This window comes from Populus euphratica, unplaced genomic scaffold (assembly GCF_000495115.2).
Source record: "Populus euphratica unplaced genomic scaffold, PopEup_1.0 scaffold14.1, whole genome shotgun sequence".
NCBI lineage: Eukaryota > Viridiplantae > Streptophyta > Magnoliopsida > Malpighiales > Salicaceae > Populus > Populus euphratica.
This window is the reverse complement of record NW_011499876.1, coordinates 637,883-654,476: the sequence shown is the minus strand read 5'-3', so window position 1 is coordinate 654,476 and position 16,594 is coordinate 637,883. Positions and strand designations below refer to the sequence as shown.

The 16,594-nt window shown below is 35.2% G+C and overlaps 1 protein-coding gene across 4 annotated transcripts in view; it reads right to left on the bottom strand.

The window, feature by feature from the left end:
* LOC105128387 (RNA helicase family protein) overlaps positions 1–16,594 on the bottom strand; it is a 28,649-nt gene that overhangs the window by 10,227 nt on the left and 1,828 nt on the right. For 3 of the 4 annotated variants that reach the window (XM_011030020.1, XM_011030021.1, XM_011030022.1), the window contains exons 5-24: positions 15,946–16,096; positions 15,467–15,861; positions 14,649–14,867; positions 12,639–12,750; positions 12,356–12,538; positions 11,822–11,901; positions 11,414–11,536; positions 11,132–11,218; positions 9,390–9,490; positions 8,287–8,344; positions 7,950–8,015; positions 6,848–6,930; positions 6,575–6,758; positions 5,412–5,558; positions 5,221–5,322; positions 4,969–5,121; positions 3,341–3,445; positions 1,512–1,652; positions 1,287–1,376; positions 1,144–1,200 (exon numbers count right to left, since the gene is read on the bottom strand). In XM_011030020.1, coding sequence (XP_011028322.1) covers positions 1,144–1,200; positions 1,287–1,376; positions 1,512–1,652; positions 3,341–3,445; positions 4,969–5,121; positions 5,221–5,322; positions 5,412–5,558; positions 6,575–6,758; positions 6,848–6,930; positions 7,950–8,015; positions 8,287–8,344; positions 9,390–9,490; positions 11,132–11,218; positions 11,414–11,536; positions 11,822–11,901; positions 12,356–12,538; positions 12,639–12,750; positions 14,649–14,867; positions 15,467–15,861; positions 15,946–16,096 — 2,637 coding nt within the window. Of the gene's footprint in view, positions 1–1,143; positions 1,201–1,286; positions 1,377–1,511; positions 1,653–3,340; positions 3,446–4,968; positions 5,122–5,220; positions 5,323–5,411; positions 5,559–6,574; positions 6,759–6,847; positions 6,931–7,949; positions 8,016–8,286; positions 8,345–9,389; positions 9,491–11,131; positions 11,219–11,413; positions 11,537–11,821; positions 11,902–12,355; positions 12,539–12,638; positions 12,751–14,648; positions 14,868–15,466; positions 15,862–15,945; positions 16,097–16,594 lie in introns of those variants that run through there. The other variant, XM_011030023.1, reaches the window with a different exon arrangement.

Genomic DNA, 16,594 nt, shown 5'->3' with positions numbered 1-16,594 from the left:
AAAACCTACCAAGTTTTAGTAAAGAAGGTTCCATAGGAAACTGCTTAATTATCACTGGTACACATCAGCCTAAACTTTATCTAACAGCATTTAAATAAACTGACACAAAGAGTAACAAGATTTGAATCCTCATTGAAGCAATCAGTGCAATATAAAATTAGCTGGAAACCAATAACAAAGGTTCATATCTGTTTGCAGTCCAGTAAATTAAAATTCAAGCACAAGTACACGATAAGATCAATTGAAAAGGAAAAGAATAAACAACAAATGCCAAGAACAAAAACTGCAAGCAATATATCTAGACCAATCCAATAAATGTAAGGAGTTAGTTTGTTCGTCCACTTCTAATATTGGAAACTTTAGATGATTATTTTTCTTCAATATTCACCTAACTCTTTGAACCCACAAGCTGAACTTCTTTGAAAGGTCATATTGAGTTGTGTGCCAGATGATCTGTTGAGGATGTTTCTAAATAGAAAGGATCTTGATTCTTAATTTCCTTGATGGAAGTAAGGATTGGTTCTTAAAAGCAAAAACATTTGAAAAATACCTCCTATTGGAGGACAACTCTGCTAGACAATATTCTGACCACAATAACCCAAAAAATAAGCATATTTACTTTCGCTTACTGCTTCTCATATGTTGCACCAGTTAAGTCTTGATAGACCAAAATTATACTTCGTTCTCTTTAGCTCTAAGACCTTCAGTCTCTTGTTTTTTTCCAGAGAGAACTTCTGTGACGAAAGAATATCTGCTCCCTTTGGAAAGCTAAGTCAATGTTAACTAACTCTTCCTCCCTACACTGCTCCGTAGAATTTGTCCACATTACTGGACATTAGGAAAACACCTCTATTCCATAGTCTCCATGATATTAAGTACTGTACCAATCCCCTCAAAACCCTGGGCACAGCCCACCCTAGTATCTAAATGAAAAATAGAAAGAAAATGAAGAAAAGACCAAGATTTTAACGTAAGAATGATTAAGACCAGTGTTGATTGGTTGACAATCACATATCACATGAAACAAGAAAGTTAATGTGAGTGAAGCAGCAAGTAGCACTCATATAAGACAGATGTTTATGCATATATGGCTCTAGTTGACAAGAGCATGTTAGAACCATAGTTTAAACAAGATAAACCTACCTCATATAACAGTGAAATTGCAGAAGTCATAGCCTCCTCCCTTGGAGGTTCTAAAGCCTGAAAATAATGGCAAACAAAATCAGCTTCAAGATCTTATCAATCAAACCATCAATAATCTAGAAACCAAAGATAGAATTAGTTACCTTGGATAAAAATGGCTTTATGTGTCCCAGAGAAAGTAATTTAATTTGCAGAGAAAGCTCCACTAACGGCATCCGAAGCATCTCGGGAACCTTTCCATTGAAAAGATACAAGGTAAGATGACAGTAAAAAAATCATGAATAGAAAGCTTAATGACATAATAAAGACAGAATACAAATCACAGGTATAGGTACCAAAAGTCTAATGGATTTTCATGCAGAATCTACCTGATAAGGACGCATGAGTTTTTCAAATCTGTGGCGTGTGTACAAGCAAAAGCAAATTCCAGGTTTCACTCGTCCAGCTCTCCCTCGGCGCTGCCTTGCATTTGCTTGAGATATCCAATCTTCAACCATGCTTGTCAATTTCTAAAGCAACAGATATTACAGATCTCACTTAAGTTTGAGAAAGTATATTTAGATAATAACTCTCATCATTGATCTTGTTGCTGGTGGCATCACATAATTAAGCCATCCAAAATTAAAGATGCTATCAGAGACAGTGTACTTCTAGGAAATAGTATGAATGGAAAATTGGAGGTTTTTGGATTAATTTAGCATGCAGAGTTCCTGTTTCTTTCATTATATGTTTTGGAACAGCAGGATATTATAATGTGCATGCTTTCCAATCTTTCTATAAGAAGAATAAAATCCAATTAATAGGAGAGATCCTATTCCCTCTATCATGCAGAAATGTATGTTAGATCACAGTTCAAGGCCAAGCCATCTCCACAAAATTAGTTAATATATCGATTTTGAGCAACCTTTAAAGCACAATTTGCATAGTCTAAAAATACTACCAATCAAAAATGCTGATAGCAAAATGCTTGCTGTTTTGATATACATTTGACATGAGAGTTAAAATGAAATTTATGGACCATACCTTTTCTTCACCTGATTTCTTTGACCTTTTCCTCAAGAATAAGACAACTAATTTTTGGAAGATAATGCTACTTGTTATAAAAGGTGAATTTTATAAGAAAGGAAATAATGTCAAAAAATGAGAGAATAGCATATCCTCCAATTGAGAAACATACTCTACGCTCTAAGAAAAGAGTTTCCAATTACACTGAATATCTGCTAAGGATGAAAGATGATCTTTAGAAGTAGCTAAATGCCACTGCCAATCTCATGATTAAAAGAAGAGTTTCTAACAAGAGAAAGTCCTAAGGTCATGTAAAGACTAAATTTCTAGAAGTTGATGAACCATGGAAGATTTAGATGTATTAGATCCTAAACTTGCTCTATCAACATTTTGCGAAGACTCAATGTTGATCAAAGCATTTGGTGGTAGGAAGCAATACTATGGTCTTGCAGAAGAAGGATCTAGGAAAACAGTATGAATTACAGCATTCTTTTATGAGGTGCTTCTCTCAAGACTCTTGCCAGCATGTCAATGATTGCCAGCTCAAGATTCGTATCATTGTACCAGATAATAGCTCATCAAGAGTGCAAATGCTGCACAACATTAAGGTTCTCTTACATGGTTCAATACCCCTTACTAGTAAGGAGGTAAGAAGAAAATGGAGTTAAACAGGAGCATATTATTTTCATCAATTACTAATGACACACAGACACAAAAAAGGAACAAACATGTGGATATAACATCTCAACATTCAAAATGACAACTGACCTCTAAGAGCTCCAGATAGGAGAGGATAATTATAAATCCAACCACTATTCTTAACGCAGTTAAAGGAAAAGGCCCTAGAAAATGAACATAAACCAGAACAATAATTTTTGGTTCTTTAATTCAGATTTACGATCTATAATAAATCTAACTTGATGAAACTAACGTGATCTATATTAAAAAATAAATAAGTAAACATAGCTGTTTTCTTCATGTAGGCCATACAGCTGAAGAATAGCATTAATTGTCCATGCACTGAAATTTTATGTAAGATAGGCGAGTGCATCTAATTAGGAAATAAACTATTTTCAATATTACTTCCAACTTATCCACAATACATCAAACATATCTCGATGTTACTTCTTTAAATTTGATAATTCTTAATCAAACTATTTTTGCCTTGAAAAACAAGAAGAAATGCACAAACCTTCTGAGGATTATAACGATTTTCCTTGTGTTTTCCACAATCAATCACATATACAACATCATCTATTGTTAAACTTGTCTCTGCAATGTTGGTGGCTATAATAACCTGGATAAAGTAAAAGCAAAAATTAGCAATTCTTATTTCATATATCAATGGCCAAAACAAATGGAAACTTAAGGGCCACCCCCAAGAGAGAGGTGTTGGCAAGCTACTAGGAAGATCAAGCATTCACTTAATCAGTTGAAGAATAGCACCATGATATACCAGCATTATGGCAGGCTACTTACCCTGCACTTACATTTCTCTTATTTCCTCAAGGTTTCTTAAGGTTCAACTTTCAAAAAGCTAGCTTTTCTTCTCTTCTGTATCCCCTCAAGTTTACCCTTTCCTGTAGGGTTTTGTGAACTTGTTCACAAATTAGGTAAGTCAGTGTCGTGCCCGCTTCTATTGAACAAAAGTTATCCATATTTTTAGCTTTCTTATTCTTTTTTTTTTTTTTATTGGAGTAGTTGTCAATCTGAACTCCACCCTTTCTTCTGTCATTAGTCAAAACACTCTTAGCCTCACCTTCTTGATTTCATTGCAATTGCAATAAAACAACCACCTCATTCATTCTCTCTTTATATCCATTTTACAAATTTGTGCTACTTTTTCCAGCTATTTATCTTGCAGGCGATTCTTTTTATCATACAATTTCTAGGACATGGTAAACTTGATTCGCACACTGATGGTCCTTGCCAATCTAAGATAGAAATCCAATTTTAACATCATTTCTTGGTGATGGCTTCTAGAAATATTTAAAATAAGTCACATGAGTAGGTTATTTGATTTCTATAGTAACCACATCCAGTTGTACAGAATAATTTTCCCAATAATATGCTGTTTGATTTTCAATTGATGACTAATAATGGTGTATTTCAAAACTGTACAAGCCCCTTCTACAAAAAGGAAATCTTGTTTCTTTCCCAGCCTCCTCTGTGAAGAACATGCTTGATGGTCTGACAACCCACCTTCCATGAAAGGCTTTTAATTGCTTTTGACACATCAAAAAGGTCATTTGCTGGTCTCAGGGTGGTCTCATTTGCTACAAACAATGGAGGCAACAATTGCAAACTCAACCCACCAGCCTAACCCAGCTGGAAAACAGGATCACAGATCTAAATTTTAACCCAAAGTGACCAAAATTTTAGGGTTTCGTTTGGATCAACCTCCAGGTATCCCGTTAGTCAGCCACTTTAAAAGCTTCAGAGTTTGAGATCCCTAATTTTACCAAGTATAAAGCAACAACTTAAGAAATGAGTCATTTGATCTCTTGTTTCTTTCTCCTCCCATTTGTAAAACAAGTTTTTGGCATGCCATTCAAACCTTCATGCTTGATATATTCAAGTTATAAAAGCTGTTATCTTTCTATTATTTGATTAGTATATCTGCCTTTTGTTATATTTTATATCATTTATGATTTGCCTGTGTTATAGGAATATATGAACATATGAATGCCATGTCTTAAGGCCCCTGCCAGTCTAAGAAATGAACATTGTAATTTTACAATATCATAATTTAGGGTGGAGACACAGCTTATGAACCCAAACCTGAATATGACCGAACAAAAATAACTGGCTTTAAGTTACCTTGCGTATGTTGTCAGGAGGCCATAGAAACACCTTTTTTTGGTCCTTTGATGCTATAGATGAATGCAAAGGAAGAACCCAATCAGAAGATGGTCCTCCAAATCGATAAGAAGCAACCAACCTATCGAGTAGCATGTAAATTTCAGACACGCCCTGTTATAGCGCACAAATTGTATAAGAATGACAGTTCTTGAAGAGAATAAGACGAAGCCACTCAGTTGTTGATGAAAGAAAAATATTGAACAGACTTACAGGCAAAAAGATGAGTATGGCACCCTCACCACATGTTTCATCAACATAACATATCAAGTCTTCAAGAAGGTCATAATCAATGATTTCTTCATTCAATCTTTTCTGTAAAAAAGAATGAGCATTCAGCAAGCAAAAAAGCATCAAAGTAAATGGACTGAACTCTAAGCCACTACACAGAACTAGCACTTTACCAAATTCTTTTGTGTTTGCTCACTGTAAGTTTGGTAGCTAGTTGAAATATAATGGGGGTTAATACAGTCTTCTGAAAGCTGAGAATCATCACCCCATGCAGATAAAACGAGATTCTTCTTCCCTCTGTGGTTATCTACAGGACCACTCTGCAGGTGTCATGCACATGACAAGCTAAAATCAGCTTAAATAACAATGAAGTCATTAATAGGGAGCAAATTAAATTATTACAGAATTTTAAGCCATTTAACCATACACAAGATGAGAATGCAAAACCCAGTGCAACATAAATTACACATCTTAAGAAAACCAGAGTTAACATGTAGGCATGGTTTATTCCTCTTTGCCTCAACCAGACAAATGTGATAGATTCATCTGCTTGCTTCCCCACTTATTGCTATTGCAGTTGTAGGGTATTCATTGTTGGCTGTACTGTTATTTTAATGAGGTTCAACTTCCAATAGTACGCTACAGAACAGAATCACTATCACTATACAGCTGAGTTATCTACATTTTTAAGAAACATGTTAGCTGACTTTGAAGACCTGAAACTGTTAAGGGCAGGGGTAGGAGATGGGAAAAAAGGTCATGATGATTAAACAAATTACACACACAAACACACAAAGTGAATAACAGAATGGAATAGATTAAAGCAGACAATCCACGTCAGTATCCTACTCACCAAGCAATCATGACCATCATCAATGAACCAACCACATTATGCAATAATAAACATTACCTAAGTTGAAAAAATTGAAAAACAAATACATTACTAGCTTCTTTCTATCATACTTCCCTTATGCTGCAATGATAAAAACTTAAAAATCTTCATCATTAAGTGATTAGTAAAAATTACGGGTCTTCAATATGAAATATGGGTATATATTATTTGCATCACACCCAGCAACCTGTCCATTGGGCATCTCCTCTGCTCTCAGTTTTTGTTCCTTTTTCAGGTCCCAAAAAGAGTAACAGATGAATAGAAAGAAGTCGAGAGAGAGGTATACATGGTCATGATTACTGAATTACTATGTGAATATGCACAATATGGAACATTTCAGAAAAAACAAAGATCAAACCATAGATTAGGGGAAATTAAATAGAATAAAGCAGCAAAACAATATGAAAACAACAACCACTTTCTGGAATAAAAATGTTTAAGCACCTTATCAATTGCAGATGTTTCGTATCTTAAAGCAGCTGGAGCATCTGAAGCCAGGTTGTAATTGATGTATTCATATATATCCTCAAGAAAGTAATTTGTCACGGGATGTGTACGGCCTTGAGCAGTAAGTACAGGGCATTGTCCAAAGTACCTCGAAAATAAATTTGAATCTACTGTGGCAGACCTGAACAAAGTGATTGAATAAATAAGAACACATGCAAGATTATAGAAAAACAGAAGTGCTAAGAAAAAACTGAAAATGAACAAACATACATAAGAATAACTTTAAGTTTTGGTGTGTCTTGAGAAGATTGCTTCTCAATCAGGTTCTTCAAAACAATGAGTAGAAAATCACCCTGTCACAGGAAAAGAGTGATTAATTTTGTTTAATTCAACTTTTGGTTCTTCTGATATAACTGCCTTTAGCCGGGAACAGGCCCCTGTCTATTACAAACTAAGTAAACAAATAAAATAGAAAATAAAGAAACCAGTACTGATTAGGCACTTCCCAGATTTAGCAGCAGTAGAAATGCTTCAGGAAAAAGAGGGGAAAAAATCGTAAAGATGTGAATCTAACCCATGTTAAACAAATCGTGATAACAAATTGCTCCTTCAGTTTTCCTTTTCTAGATACTAAATATGCTCCCAGCTAAGGTTTCCAAAACATCAATTATCAAACACTATGAAAGCAAATTAGAAAAGGCTCATAAGCATCACATTTTTCATAACACAGAAATCACATGAATGTCAACAAACCAAGGTCAGCATAGCATCAAAGCATCATGCACAGGTTACTGGAGTGCTTAGACTGTAGAGCCATGTTAACAAAGTGGTGATCCCACCTAGACATGTGTCTGAATCCTGGATCACATGAACCAATAGCAACACATTCACAATCCAAACGAGCAGGATGATGAGTCCCACATATCAGAGTTTTCCGATATCAGATGAGGAATTGAGAAGGCTAGTAACAGAGGAATCTTAAAATTCAAGCAATGCATACATTGTGAATCGCAGTGACTAATGGACATGATAAATCTAGTCATATTGCATCAATGGCATCCACTAGTAAGCCTGGTGACATTTTGAATGACAACATGTGGGGTATTGTATATGCTATTAACATTTACAAACTAGCCAAGCCAACTATATATGCCTTCTGCATATGAAAAATCAGTGCTTCCAACAAGATGCAACCAAACTACCTTATAATTCAATTCTGTGTAGGGAACTAACTTGATGAAAATAGCACTGAAGAGGAACACCACATACATGAGTAAGAGTGCTAAAATAGAAGGAATCCAAACGAAACTACTTTTCAAAATCCAGGAGATCAAGAAATTAAACTACTAAAACTATGTTAAACTTCACTCACCAAAAGAGATCGTTCATGCACTTCATCAACTATGACATGTGTTATTCCACTCAAACTCCTATCCCCCTGCAATTTATAAGATCCATAATCAGATAATGCCATGCATATGAAAATGCAGTGCCAAATATTTTTTTTCTAATATGCAAAGCTATAAACACTTGTCCTCAAAACTTGAAGATCTTTCATATCACCGATAATTAATCCTAAATAATTCTTATAATATACTACTTCCAGAAAAACAAAGAAATTGGCCTCTAAATATTTGTTGGTGAAACATTATTTGGGACAAACTTAAGAACCACGGATTCAACAGAGTTAAGTTAAATAATGGGCATACCGCAAGCTTCCTTAGAAGAATGCCTGTTGTACAAAAGAGAAGTTTTGTTTTTTCATTCCTGGGAAAATAAAGCATGAGAAAAAAAAATCAATATCAATAGTAAATATTCAATATTCAATATAATATTAGGATAATCTCAGAGTCATTTGTTTCTTGATTGCCCAATTGCAAGGGGTATGTGACATAGATCATCATGCACAATTGTTTAAAACTTAAATCAATATGTAAACACAAATTTAATAATAATGTGGAACTTTTTTTTTTGATAATATAATAATGTGGTACTTAAATTGTGTAGCTTTAAGTGTGAGTTTTGGTGAATATGTAAGCAACAGGAGAATCATAACTGAAGTCATTTTGTGCAAATAGGAGCATCAGATTATATCCATATTTAAGAAATATTAAGCATCTTTCAGGAAGCTATGGCTTTGCTTTTGTGAACCTATAAGTAAAATAATGAGTCAAGTTGGTTAGACTTATCATATTCATATAGCCCCAATTGACTAGGCATTGTAGGGTATCTAAACGAACATGAACTGCAAATATTCTAGTCCAAGCCTATAAAGCCAAGCAGAACCCAAAAAGAAAACTTTATTTGGTTGTATTCAGTTTTTTCTTTCATTTGGTTTGGTTTTGCTCACTTGGAATTCAATACTTCTGTTCAGTGTCACTTTTGCCTAAAAACCCAGGCACAGCAAACCATTTACAACCCAAACGGACACACACAAACACGGGGGAGAGAGAGAGAGAGAGAGAGAGAGAGAGAGAGCAACCAACAAACAAACAAATGCTTCCCATTAGCTTCTCTTATCTCAAAAGCAAATAAAAACTAGACACTTTCCAAGAGCAATAATAAGACATGAATTGGCATATTTACTGATTTTTTTACTAATAAAAATCCTAGTTTGATATTTCAATTGAATCTTGAAACAAATGATAATTTCGATAGTATGTATGCATATGTGGTGAGAGGGTTTGCAACAAAGTAATTGAATACAACAATTTGATAGCATCCAAAGAAATGAGGCCAGAATTATGAGTTTCTTGTTAGTGCATTCATAAAATAATTAAAAACAGAAAAAATAGACAAGGCAGATTAAGACCTTGCGCTATCAAGCCGAACTTGATAGCCAACCAAAGAACCAACTGCACCAGGAGAAGGTTCACAGCGCTCATCAGCAACTCTTTCAGCGACAGATATAGCCTACATGGTGATGCAGCATCACAAATTGTAGATAACAAGTACATAGGGCTTACATGCAATTCCTTAATACAATCAGAGAAGCAGAAAATAATAACCATGGTGCTAAATGAGCTTTACTGGATTAGTATTTCATTATAAGCATGAGATGACAACCATTTGCAAGTGTAGGTGAAAAAAGTTGTAACAACCACCAAACCTCAAAAGGAGAGAATTTGTAATTCACCATTCCAGGAAATTAGTCAGGCTCATTTCACAAGTTAACTGTAACTGACAAATGGATGTAATCCAAACAATTCTTAATGTTTGGTGAGGGGCGAGAAAAAAAATCAGTGAATAATTGAGACACCTCACAAAACCTCAGGGGGGTCCTTGAAATCTACCAAAATAAAAACTTTTCAATTTACTAAATTACAGATAAAGGGATAGAAACTCTGATTCTTCTTTTCTTTGGACTGCATCAACATGACTAGGGACCGAAGAAACCTTCATTGTAAAGTCACCAAATAAAGTAACAGGGCTCATCAAGGATCTGGAGGCTCCCAATCATGGGATTTTCACTTTATATTTTTCTCATGAAAAAGATTAAAAGAAGTAAAGAAGAACATGAAGGAGTTAAGGTATCATCCTAAATTAAAAAAGAAAAGAAAAGCGGAAGAAAGAAGGAAAGACAGGTAAGGGAAGGAACTACCAAATGAAAGCAATCAATTTCACCAGATATTAGCTAAAGACACTCCTGGAAACACCCCAGATGCAAAGCACCATAAAGAAGAAAAATGTTACATGAGGGAGATAAGGTATCATACTAAATAAATAAATAAAAAGGTAAGGGAAAGAACTATCAAATGAAAGCAATCAATTTCACAGGATATTAGCAAAAGACACTTCTGGAAACACCACAAATGCAAAGCACCATAAAAAAGCTATAAAAGGGTCCTGTCCCACAATAATTTCTTGGAAAAGGAGTAGTTTTTTAGTTCCATTACATCCAAAAACTCCAAATAACCACAAAGACAGCACATCATATTCATTCACATCCATTGCGTCTGTATTGCCATTGAGGAAAGGATGGATTTTTGCTCGATCTTGACATCTAGAAATTCAAAGGTAATATGAAAAGGTATCACCTGCCTACTGTTCACACCACCTCACAAACAATCTATTCTTGACAAATTATCATCAGTTAACTGGTCCTTGGCATTCTAGCTTTCCCACTGATCCAATAGCTCGAGGGAAACATGAAACACTCTTATTGCCCATGGGCGTTTAGTCTCCATTTATAAGCACCCAATGACCATATCAAACAGGGAACACTCCCTGTTCAATTATCACAATTCTCTCTGAGGACAGCCATGGAAACTTCTCAATGGTCCACTCTTAAGAAAACTCAACCTTAGATTCTATCTTCTAGATCCTAATTAATCTTATAGAAAACTTGTTTTCTCCGGTAACAGTCATTGTACGACCCCCTGTTCCTCTTTTCCTACATTACACAAAAACATAGCTGCATCCATATGATAAGCCTTCTGAGATTGGGTGAACTAGACAGAATAATATGGCACCATAAGTTTGGAATAACAATAGCATGAAACAAGATATATATCTAAGAAATGAATACAGTTGAGGATAAAAGCATGCACCCACCGCTATTCTTCTTGGTTGTGTGCATATAATGTTACAGTTTCCACCATGACCTGACTCAATCATGTCATCCAGTATAAATTGTGGGACCTGTACAAAGGTGAGTTAGGGAACACATGGTATGACCATTTCCAAGCAAGAAGATCAACAAAATAAAAAAGTACCCTTTCAAGTGCACCAACTTCTTTCTTTAATTTAGACTGGAAACAAGAACAGAGTTGTGTGCAGACTAATGTTTTTTTTTTTAAGATGTGAATGAATATATCGTAGCCAGGAATATGAGACCTGAGTAGTCTTTCCAGAACCTGTTTCTCCACAAACAACAAGAACATCATTCTCCTTCAGCATTTGTAAAATATCAACCTTCAATCCAGCAATTGGAAGTGCAGCTCTAGAGCACAGCATTTCCTAAAGCATAGAGGTAATGTGTAAGAGAGAGAGAGCGAGAGAAAGATCACCTGAAGAAGCAGATATTCAAAGGAGTAGGGGGGGGGGTGTGAATGGGAAGAGAACAAATGGTATTGACAAGATTTGGAATAGACAAACTATGTTCCATTACAAAACAACTGACCATTTACCAACATAATAGCTTAAACCATGACATTTCCATTGATATTTGTGATAAATATAAAATAGGAATCGCAGTCAACAAACACAACAAAACAAAAGGAATGGAGAGCAAAACACACCAACCTTGTATTTCTTCAATTTCCTTTTAGACTCTTGCTCCTGTCTCAAATAAGAACTTTCTGCATCCTTGGCATATTTTTTTCCTAGACATGCAATGGTAAAAAATTAAAAAAAAATTAAAAATCCAATGATAACAAAATAGAAGTACAAATTTCATTCTATTGACTTATACTCACAATTTGCCACATAAACTTCAGTATGGAAGCATACTCACAATTTGCCATATGTTGTCCAAAACATTTCAAGAATTTAAAGATTAGTTTAATCCTTCTAAATATTAACCATTATTCCACGGTGTCATTATCCTTTTATTCACTAGTAGGAGAAGACTTAGAACACATATATGGAAATATGATAAAAGGGAAAAAGAAGAAGAGTATAATAAATAAACATGTTCAGCCATTTGTGTTTGAAAATAGCAGTAGAGTAAACCAAATAAAAAAGGATACCCTTTTTTATTAGAAATCAAATTTGAAAAGACAGTGAATCAGTAAAGGATGTTGACTGCGAAATTCACTACAACAAGAAAGAACATACTGTCTACTTTTTTATCAGCACCAGAATCCTTGGTTTCTTCGATGTCAGTAATTTTTAAAGTTTCTTGAGAGCTAGTTGTAGCATCAACAGCAGATGAACTAGAACCATCTGCCTTCAATAATAGATCCACAAAACCAGCCCTTCGATCCTCCACACTGTCTTCCACTCTTTTTGATGTTTCCCCTATAAGTATTTGTAAATTATTGCATTGCTCAAAAACTCCCACCAATACAGAAAATACTTCAATTAATTCAATTTTGTGGCATAGATTTTAAAGAATTACCTCGTTTCCACTGCAAAACAAGAGAAGAGTAAGGGTTGATGATTGCTAGGTGAATAGGGAGATCAGGAAAGAGTTGATGAAGAGCAAATGCTGCAACTCTGTTCTGGGCATCCTGCAATCCAAATAAATTGCCAAATATAAATGCATAACAGCAATCTCTAAACATCCAATTTATTTTCTTTTTTCTTTTTTCTTTTTTTCCTTTTCTTTTCTATCTGGGTAATCATTTTTTTTTATAACCTAAATTTGATGAATGTGGGAGTGGGGGGGGTGGGGAGAGTGGATGGAACCAGATGATGAGCACCAGAGTTTCAGGGCCAAGACAACTGATGACAAACAAAAGTTGAACCTTAAAAATCTCCACTAATCAGATTGATGTGATGCTAGCTATAAACTCTCTTCAACTAGAGACAAATACAAAAAAGGCTTGATTGCTATTAATACCACACATGTGTAGCGCGGTAAATGCACACAGTAGCCAAAACCAATGGCAGATTAGGACATTTTTTAAAGGGGAATAAACCAATTATGATATTTTCCAAACTAATTATGCTGGGATATATCTAGAAATACCCCTGCAGAAAAATTTACTGGGTGAAATATAAACTGTCAAATCATACAGCAAGAATATATACGTATACGTGTAAGAATTTAGCAGAATACATTAAGAAGGAAATCAAAATTGAGCATTGGGAGCTGTCATTTTTTTGTGGGATGTGCTAAATTATAATTACACACAGCTTGTAAGAAGAGACAAACAAGAAAGGGGCAATGGGTAGAGAGACGTGCTAGTAAAAAATAAATACAAACTAAGAGAGGAGGAAAAAAACACAAGGAGGAAAGGGGGGGTCCCATCAGAGAGAGAGAGAGAAAGGATACACGGGTATAGTAGATGCATGATGGGAGCACGTGCTTTTAAAACAAAATAGAAGTTTATAATTTCAAGGCCTTTCAGGGAGATAAAATGTTCCTATCTTTAGTTCAAACCAGCTAGGTGTCAGCACCTCACAGACTTGCTTTTACCAATGTCACCTTATCAAGTAAATATCAAGAGCATTGAAGCCCAGCTTCCCATGAAGTTCACCATTGGTAAAGCTTTTGGAATCAGGGGCAACACCCCACCTCACTCCTCGGCCAAAACCAATTATAGCAGTTGTAAAACCTGCTTGTTGTACACCACTTTTCAATCCTTTGATAGTTGTATGGTATCCTAAAGGCACACCCAAACTCATTAAAGATTGCAAATTAACAGACATGTGTTGACATTTCCACTCTCATTCCCACTTGCACTTTGCAAAAGGAACCAAAAAGAAGGCACCTGACCCCTTGCCCAAAAAAAAAGGTGAACATCATTGCGATGCTGGAAAGAAATTCAATCATAATAGTTGGTGTGGAGGAGAATGAATCCAAAATTTATTGCACCAGGATGCTAAGAAAACACATGGATCTCATTCTCGATTGAAAATGACGACACATTAGCTTTTCTTTATTCCCTTGTGAGATTCTATTACAATTAGGCCTGAGCAGAAAACTTGGTTTGACAACATTATTGCATTCCTTGACTACAGCCTGGAGAGGTGAACATTCATGTGAAGGAAGATCCAAGCAAAGGGTTTATAGAGGACTCTAAAAGTGGAACGGGCATATAAGTACTCTCCAATGAGTGTTTGTTTTTTTGGTTGGACCAACTTTTCAAAATACTTTTCAAACTGGTTTTTGCCAGAAAAGGTATTAAATCGATGCTTTTTTAGGTTTTTTTTCAATGATTTTGATGTGCTAATGTCAAAATGAAATAAAAAAATTGAAAAATGTCATTTTGATAAATTCTCAACTGAAAAGCACTCTTGAAAAGCAACTTGCACCGCATTACCAAACACACACTCAAGCATCTCCCAAATTACCACTTCACAATTCACTTAAATTGTGCCTTATGCCAAGTTCACAGAATGGACCAATAGAGTGATATGAATTATGAATATGAATTATAAGGGCAGGATAAGGGGAAAGTACCTCAGCAGATTCAAATGTCTCATCCTGATCAGGAAGTTGAAGGGTGATAAGCCCCCCAGCTTTTCTGCTCTTGCCCCTCCCACTAGCTTTGCGTAATATGCTAACAGCATAAGAGAAACGTAGTTCCCTTTCAAGCACTTTATTGAATTTTGGAGCTTCCCAGCCTGATTTTTGACATAGTTGGTGAAGAACAGCTTTAGGAATCTTTTGCGGGTCCCCCTGTAATCATTTTGACTACATCAAAAAAATAGCAAATGAAGAGATGACAATTGCAACAGAAGTATATCAAACAACCACACAAAGGAAGCAAATAAAGGAGAACATATAGTAATTGCCACTGGATAATCTTCCCAAAAACAAATGAAATGAGAATGAAGGGAATTTAAATCCATTAAGATCAAAGAAACCAGCTATGTAGAAAGCACTTTGTATTAAATATTTTACAGCCAAAATCACCCAATAATAAGATCCTTTCCAAGTTCATTTCATAGTGGATGTTCTCCAAGAGACATGAGACTAAAAAAAAATAGATAAATAAATTTAAACTATTATCAAGTAGACGTTATATCCAAGTTTGGTGTTTGAATCCATTAGGACAAACAACAACATTTTTAATGCATCACAAATTGTCCTCAAATCATCCAGTTACAACAAAAAGATAAATGAATGAATTCACTGCATAGTAGATATTCTCTAAGAGATCTGAGGTTCGAAAAAAAGTAAATGCATGAATTTTGGACCGAGTATCATGTATGGCATTATGATCCAACATCGGTAATATTATCCTAACAAGTTTACTATATTTCAGACATTAGTACCTTCTTCCAGATACCTTCTAATTTCTCTAAATTCTTCTCACTACACAGCTCTCTCATTTTTTCCCTCTTCTGTAACTCCAATATTCCAGGAGCTAAAGCATCATTAGACGATGCATCATCTATGAAGAAGTCGCCAATCTCCACATCTTCCAATTCTTCTGAGACAATCTCTCCCTTAAGGGGCACACTAGAGGGAACAAGATTCGATGGAAAACCAATGGAGCTTGAACTTTCCAAATCATTTTCATCAACTATTGATTCAACAATGGTGGAATCACCTTCCACGTCCAATGATGTTATTGCCTCAAGGTGCTCACAAGGAGTGGAAGTAGAAAACATGTCCTCAGAGACATGCTGATGCCCAAAATCTTGTTCCAAGAGATCAAGTGATAATCCTGATCAATGAATGCAATACAGGTCATGGAAATCAGAACAATGACCATGTTTTTATACAAATCAAGGAAAAAAAAAGATTTAACCTAGAGCAGACATTTCTTGCTTGAGTTTGCGGATAGCATGGCCTGCCTGTTCTTGGCTCTTCTTGTCCCCTTTTTCCTTGGCCTTTGTAGCTTCCAAACGCACTGCATGGTACTCTTTGGCAATAACATCATAAGTTCTTGGTTGTGGATCCTATCAAAATATAGACAAAAGGATATAAACACCAATCAAACAAAGTCAGCTTCCAAAATATTCTTCAGCTTCCAAAATATTGTTTCTCTGAAAATTATAAATCGCATACCATATACATAATATGACTAGTCATCATGTGTACTAATTAAGCACACTGTTGGAGCAAGCAATTAAAGCTAGAATCATGATGATAATATTAAATGACAAAAGAGTAACTTGGTGTGAAATTCACTTATTAGTAAGATGAAAATCATTATACAACCAGGAAGCCAGCATGTTATCATCAAAAATGAAATTAATAGCATGAATCAACCCATCACATCAAGTTAAGGTTTAGCCAGAACCAGTAATTTTCACACATGAGAACATAAAAAGACAGACACAGTTTCCCCAGAAAAACACCATTACAAACACAAAAGGGAAAAACTATAATATATAGAGATTCCCCACCTTGGTAATACACTATTGGAGCTAAAATTTCAAGATTATTGATTGGAG